At 38.5% G+C, this 7,500-nt stretch overlaps 1 protein-coding gene across 2 annotated transcripts in view; it reads right to left on the bottom strand.

Moving 5' to 3' along the window:
* LOC119599378 (golgin-45-like) overlaps positions 1-7,500 on the bottom strand; it is an 8,935-nt gene that overhangs the window by 781 nt on the left and 654 nt on the right. The window contains exons 2-9 of one of the 2 annotated variants that reach the window (XM_037949149.1): positions 6,309-6,357; positions 5,330-5,985; positions 4,859-5,014; positions 4,099-4,298; positions 3,647-3,775; positions 3,231-3,453; positions 2,752-2,781; positions 1-203 (exon numbers count right to left, since the gene is read on the bottom strand). The exon at positions 1-203 is cut by the window's left edge and continues 781 nt beyond it. In XM_037949149.1, the coding sequence (XP_037805077.1) occupies positions 39-203; positions 2,752-2,781; positions 3,231-3,453; positions 3,647-3,775; positions 4,099-4,298; positions 4,859-5,014; positions 5,330-5,985; positions 6,309-6,345 (1,596 nt within the window). In that variant the 5' untranslated portion in view covers positions 6,346-6,357 and the 3' untranslated portion in view covers positions 1-38. The remainder of the gene's footprint in view (positions 204-2,751; positions 2,782-3,230; positions 3,454-3,646; positions 3,776-4,098; positions 4,299-4,858; positions 5,015-5,329; positions 5,986-6,308; positions 6,358-7,500) is intronic. The other variant, XM_037949150.1, reaches the window with a different exon arrangement.

The following is a 7,500-nucleotide window of genomic DNA, read 5'->3' as shown; positions in this document are numbered from 1 at the left end:
TGAAACATGAGAGAAGAAACTCAAGAGAAATAAATCAATCAGACAACTTTGATTTCCCCATTGCAGTGGGCGCAGCAGTTGACGGTGACGTGTTCGTAACGTGTATTGGGGTGGAACCGGTGCATCATGGCATTGCGTCCTGGGGAGACTGTGCTGCATCCTTCACACGAAGCCTGTCCATCCTTGTTCCGCCAGCCCAGGACCTGGTTGAATAGGGGGAGGGGGGGAGACGAGGTTGTAAGGTTGTGGGTAAGTGTTGGTGAGCGGAGGGAAGGAAGGGGGGGAAAAAGATACGAAAATACTGTTAAATTTACAGTATAGTGTGACATGTGTATTTGACATGAAGGTAGAGAATCATAAGGAGGAATGAGTACGTCAAAGAAATAAAAAGTTAGAAATTTGCAAAAACAAACTGCCAAAATCAAAGAACTCAAAAAATAAAAATAGAACAACGGAAATGTAGATTTTGCAAAAGTTTCCTCCAAAAAGGACCAAACAATCAAACACCCATAACCTTGCTCCCACGGCATTCCTGTTGTAGATGGAAAAGCTTGCAAACAAACATGTCTCCCAGTTGCTCAGGAAGTAGTCGTGTTTAGCTGATGGAAAGATATAAGATCTTGCATTCCGTTCTAGGAGAAATGAAGACCCCAGTCCAAAGCCAAGGAAGAGTTTGCCAATTAGAAAGAAAGAAAGAAAAAAAAAAAAAAAAAAAAAAAAAAAAAAAAATGAATAGTGAAGTACGAGATACCTATAATGTAAGGCAACTAACACCCCAGAAATTTCTAGGGTGCTTAATATCACCCTACATCTTTTACAAGGAAAGTCTGATGATGATCGAACATAGCTGTCTTCTTTGACGTGATGGAACGAGCATTGTGTTGCATCACTAACAGACGTTGGAAATAGGAAAATCTCTTTATTCATCAGCTTTTGTTCTGTTTCTTATATACAGTATGCCAGAGATCCTTTTATTTTTACTATGATATACTGAACATGGGAAATCTTGAAGATCAGTGAATGTGCAAAATTATACACTGAACTTTTGCAACAACTAGGTAGGTATGAAGTACTGAATTTAAATATGATCGCATAAAATTACCAACATATACATATATCTGGCATTGTTCATTTTGCAATAGGGTAGTTAGTTTACAGCATATAGACTACATGATGACTAATCTATTGCATTTATCCAACATATAAAATAAAGCAAATATTTATGACAGTATAAGATTGATACAGATATAAATAATGATTACAGTATTATTACATAAAGAGGAAAACTTCTTTTTCCTAAAAATTCTTCTATGTCTGTCAATTATTTGTAAGGGATTGAATGAAAAAGTAGAAAAATAGTGTAGAGAGGAATAAGAAGCATGAGTTGGTAAAGAAAAGAAAAGAAAAGAGGAGGAAGATGAAATTAAAAAATAACAGAATTACAGTGTCATCATGATGACAAAAATCCCTTGCCAAGTTTAGTATTTACAAAGACCATTTCATGGATTAAGCTACGTGGAATGCTGCACTCCCATTTCTGATTATCTGTAAGAGAAAGCTTAAGAATGAAAGCCTAAAGACAGCTTCTTACAAGCAAGAAAATTCTGAGAATCTTTAACAGGATTCAACTTTACACAAAAGTATGAGATCTGTAATGGGAGGCACATGGCATACAGTCATCCACATGGTTAATGTATCATGAGAGCATTTGTCCCTCCAATGCTTCCTGAAGGATTTATACCACGTTTTCTCACCAACCATCAATCTGTTTTAGATACCATTTCTCCAAATCAGTTTAAGGAAAAACGTTGGCTATACAAAACATACTTTTACACATGGCCCAGTATTTTAAGTGCATTTCATCAACAGCATTTTCAAGATATTAACCAAGATGCACAGAAGCCGAGATAATATTTACGCAACTACAAAAGAAGAAAGAAATAATATGCGGCACATCCTCATCTCTATTCCTACAGCCTCTCAAAATATATTAGCGACAGCCACTATGATGCCCAACGGCAGCATTTCTCTTCTCTCCCATCTCTCTCTCTCACCCATTTCCTCTCTATTTTCATCTTCTCTTTCTTTCTTGGTGTTCCTCTCTTTCTTGGTGTACCTCTCTGTCTTGGTAACCTTTTTATCCCAGTGCATCTCTGTCCTGATATATCTCTCTTATCTCATGCTACCTCTCTGTCTCAGTCTACTTCTCTGTCTCATGCTACCTCGGCATACCTTTCTATCTTGGTGTACCTTTCCATCTAAGTGTATTTCTCCGTCTAGATGTTCCTCTATGTCTCAGTCTATCTGTCTCCCTTGTTCTTTCTTTTCTAACTCATTTTCCCTCAACTAGAGGAGAGAAGGAAAGGGAGAGGTGGGAGGAGAGAAGAGAGATGGGGGAAAGGGGGTGTATGTGCTTCTTCCCCCCACGAGAGATCATCTCACGACCAGCATCACTAAGCAAATTTAGAGACATTCCACAAGCTGCTGCAACTGGTTTATGTACTCGTTTCATTCCAGATCTTTACCGACGCGGTTGTAAGTATCGGCAATACCATTACACTTTTAAAAGAGAGAAGAAGCGCAAAGAAACATTCGCTTTTAGAGGCAGAAGCATCAACCATCGTAAAAAACAGAGGGGTTCAAGTCAGCTACCCTCCCTCTACGGCACACTGTGAAAGCATCTCATCCTAAAAGGGCAAACGGTATTTAAGATTCCTTGGGATAAAAAAATGAGAATTCCTTGCTACTCACAAATGGCTTCTTGATTTTCTTCCCACAAGCCTGAAATATTAAGAATGATATGGCTTAAAGAAAAAAAAAAAAGAAAGAGAAAAAACAATATAGAGCCCAGGAGATTTTTTAAATGAATGAGCTACCTTGTGGAACCATTTTTTCTTTTTTCTTCTTCATATTAAATAATGAAGTTTAGATAACTGTAAAAAAAGAAGGATTAATATAAATACAAAAGTACTGCACTGTCACAATCCAGAATCATGAACCCTGAGGAAATACATAAAAAACAAAGAAGAACAGACAAGAATATACACACACACACACACACACTCTCTCTCTCTCTCTCTCTCTCATACAGGTAGACACTTGCCTAAAATAATTAAAAATAAAGCAAATAAATAAATGAATTAAAAATATGTAAATATACTAAATAAACAATAATTCAGCATCTAACACGAAAACAGACTCCACCAAATCAGACCAAGATTTGCTATTACCTGCCGTGCCATCTTCTCGCCAGGGGTCTGTGTCTCAAGGCCTTCTACTGAAAGCCCACAGCCCACAGCCCTCCCTAGGTCGCCCAGGAGCCGATCCCAAACCGTCTCTGCAAGCACATCCCCATCCACAGCCAGTGTCACAATATCAGCTGAAGTGAGGGAAGCAACACCGCCCGACTGTGCTGCAAGGGGGTCGAATGCATCGCGAAGTTGTTTGTTCATCCTGGGAATAGGGAGGGAGAGTGGGGTCTTCAATTCAGGCTGTTTAATTAAGATTAAATAATCATCCAACTATTCTGTGTTTCCAAACTGTGAAGAATGAATCTTTCACCAATAATAACAGGAGTGGAGAGAGGAATCAAACCAACTAACAACAACAGCAACAACAAAACTAGCACCATCAAGCCAAAACTTACCTATACATGTTCAGGACGTGTTGCCTCGCCATGTCGTGTTCGTCCATCATCACGTGAAGGGCTTCCTCCGCCTCATCGATGTGTCGCATGAGAGCAGCCTTCCACCCTGCCAACTCGTCAACCAACATGCTATAACAAGAGACAGAGAGAGAGAGTTCTTGAGGCTCTATGATTATGACTTGGCAATCTTGTTAGAGATCGTGAGTTAACGAGTCCTATACAGATTTGTTTCAAGGTGGTGTCATAATAGGCATCAAAAAGGGTATGATGGAGAAAGGAGGAAGTAAAAGATTACAAAAAGAAAAATGATGATGATGATACTAATGATGATGATGATGATGATGATGATGATGATGATGATGATGATGATGATTCCCTCATACATTCCGAATAACCAGCTCCCCTAATATTACCGTTTTACACCCGGCTCATCCCATCCTCCCACGCCTCACCTGCTCCCAAGGAACTTGGACCGCCACACGTCGCACTGAATCTCCATCCGTTCCTTCTCCTCGTAATCACGGTCAACCCTCTCAGAGTACCGCCGGATCATGGTGGCCATCCGCGCCTTGTCTTCGGTGAGCACCTGCACTTGGCCCTGTACATCTTCTCCCACTGAGGCCACTAAGAGTTTCTTGAGTTCTGCATTGACCTGTTGGGATGGGAGGGATGAGGTTGTGTGGGTGGGAGATTGGGCAAAATTGACGACTGCTTTCTTAGTGAGATGATGAAATATGACCTCCAAGAAAATGGGTTGGTTATAGTGGTGTTGTTTTTATTATGTTATATATATTCTAAGAGGATGTATTGCTTTTCTCTTTGTGGAAATGGAAAGTTCAAGGTTCCAAGGACTAAATGCTTTCTTGCTTACTCTATTTTTTTCAAGCTTCAATGCAGAGATAAATTATGTGTCCCTAGCAGAAAAGATAAACTTCCCTGAACTATTTAATTGGAATTTAATGATAAGAGTTTGAATAAATGATGATTATGTTTTCATCCATATTTTCTTATCCTTTACTTCTATACCACAATAATTTTACAGGGAAAACTTAATTGAATTTACTTTCAAGACAAAAATATAACTGTTGATTAGCAACTAACCATCACTCATTATTATCTTCTATCATTACCTTATATCAACATTTATCACATATAATTATTACTTCTTCCCCGAGTAGGGACTGGGAAGGGGGGGGGAGGAAGAATTGATACCTGAGATTGAATCTTCAACTGATTCTCCAAATTGGTCTTGTCCTTTTTCATCTGGCTAAGTTGCTCCTCCATGCTCTTCTTCTCCTCGATGAGCGCCTTGGTCTGTCCCTCCCAAGATGCTCTCTCGCGCTCAAAGTCCTTGACCATGATGTTTAGCTGCAAGGCGTGAGAGTGATTTCATGAGTTGAACTTTCTCCCTTTTCTCTTATATTAGTATATTCCCTTTGCATGGAAGAGGAAGAGGAAGAAGAGAAAGAGGTGGAGGAGAAAGAAAAGGATGAAAGGAAAGAAGAGGAGGAGGAAAAGGAAAGAACTTAAGTTACATAAATTTTGAATTATCTTCATTATTATTTTTTCTGTATGTAGAGAGCTCAATATAAAAGGCAAATAAACTTACACTTACTTCCAACCCAGTGTTGAAAGACCTCCTTATATTCTAGATGCCTCAAGACAAAATAAACATTTACTGACCTTCTCTGTGTTCTTCTGTTCATCATCCACTGGCTCTGTCTTAGGGTCACTGTCCTTTTCCTCTGACACCACTGGAACAGACTTCCCTGCTGCTACTTGCTGTACAACTTTCGTCTTCCTTTTGGTGAAAATAGGCTTCACACAGCCTTTGTAGGGCTCATATGGCACAAACTTAGGTTCCTTGCGCTTCTGAGTGTAGAGGCTTGTGGATCCGTCTCTGGCGGCAGCGGAAAGTGCCGCAGCAACTCCACCACTAGGAGAGCTGGGGAGCACTGGGATCATGCGCTTGGTTTGCATGTCCTTTGGGGGAGTGTTCAGAAGGTGGGTATCTGGGGTAGACATCACAGACACCTTTGTCAGCTTGTGGGCGATGTCAGCCACCTCGGGCAGGTATTTCTCGGATCCCAACCTCCTGGGTCCTGCACCTTCTTTCTTAGCCCCTAGACTCAACTTTGGTTCTGATTTGGTTTTCCGGTCTAGGGGCTTTCCCTCTGTTTTAGCCTTCGCCTCAACAGTGTGTGGTGTAGGTTTCTGCTTCCCCAGCTCTGCACTGATAGAACTTCCTGCTTCACATGCAAGAGAAGTTGGGGCATCCACCTGCTCCTGGCCATCTCCTTGGGACCTCTTGCCGGCAGCAACTCTGTGGAGGGTCACACCTGGGGAATGGAGAATGAGCTTTGTTTAGAAATATGTTATTTATACAAGGCTTTGTTGCAAGGGAGAGAAATGGAGAAAGAGAAAAAGAAAGAGAGAGAGAGAGAGAGAGAGAGAGAGAGAGAGAGAGAGAGAGAGAGAGAGAGAGAGAGAGAGAGAGAGAGAGAGAGAGAGAGAGAAAGTTAATATGAGAATGAGAGAGTGAGAGAAAGTGAATGTGAATAAATGAAGAAAACCAATGCCTTAGACCTAATAAAATAATTTTGCTAGATATTAGAAAAAAATAAATAAAAAATGAATAAATCACAGGACAAAACCACATTACCTTGTACTGGATATCTAATAGCACCTGAAGGTTTCATTGTTACTACAGTCTGTAAAAGAAAAATAATACAATGAATGAAAACAAACAGAATAAAATGTAAATGTTGATTTTCTATCTCATTTGACAGTGATCTCTGCCAAAAACTTTTATACATACATACATACATACATTATATATATATATATATATATATATATATATATATATATATATATATATATATATATATATATATATATATATATATATATATATATATATATATATATATATATATATATATATATATATATATATCATTAATATAATGTATATATACATAGACATTTTTATAGTATATATGTATTTATCATTAATGATACTAGCAATTCAATAAATGTCAATTTCATTCAATCATTGCTATTATTACTGTTATCAATATCATAATCATTATGACTGTTTATAAGATTTATTACTATTTTCATCTTAAATTCTTAGTATCATCATTACCATTAGTATTATCATTCACAATCACATTAAAATCACATTATACTAATTATCATAATATAAAGTTGGCCTCATGTCCAAATGGGTCTTTGAGGGTGTGTCCAAAAGAGGTACACGGTCACTAGGCCTATGCTGCAGGATAATTCTCTTCCTGCACCTGAAAATACCCCTGGGGAAGAGGATCCTGGGGTTTTCTCCTGGTGTGGGGTTCCGAAGGTGTATGGGTCCCTCCCCTTCAACTCCCGATTCCCGGCAAGTTCCCCCCGAGATTGAAAAGGGTATGAGGAAAAAACACACACAAAAAATGAAGCTATCTTTGTTAGAATTATCAAAATATCTCCTATCAGATTAGTCTATGAACATTTCATAAAGGTCATGAATAATGTATAGGTAGCTTAATTTTCACATAAACATTCCAGTCAGCATATCACCAGTTTCAGTACTTGTAGTAGAAACACATAACTGCTCATGTTAGTATGTGTTTCCGATACAAGAGTCAAAGCTTCCCATATTGGTAATGCCTGAGTGGTAATTAAGGAAATGGAGGGGATTGTACACCTAAACTATGGTGTATCCAAAAAGCATATAATATTGATTGTATCTATCAAAAAATACACTTTCTATCTGGCAAAATACACATTAATAATTCTACAATATCGAATTTTCAACTGAATACTGTGAAATAACATTAACGCAAATGTATTTC

This window comes from Penaeus monodon, chromosome 42 (assembly GCF_015228065.2).
Source record: "Penaeus monodon isolate SGIC_2016 chromosome 42, NSTDA_Pmon_1, whole genome shotgun sequence".
In the NCBI taxonomy this organism is placed as follows: Eukaryota; Metazoa; Arthropoda; class Malacostraca; order Decapoda; family Penaeidae; genus Penaeus; species Penaeus monodon.
Note: the sequence above shows the minus strand (reverse complement) of the source record. Positions and strands in the feature narration are given on the sequence as shown.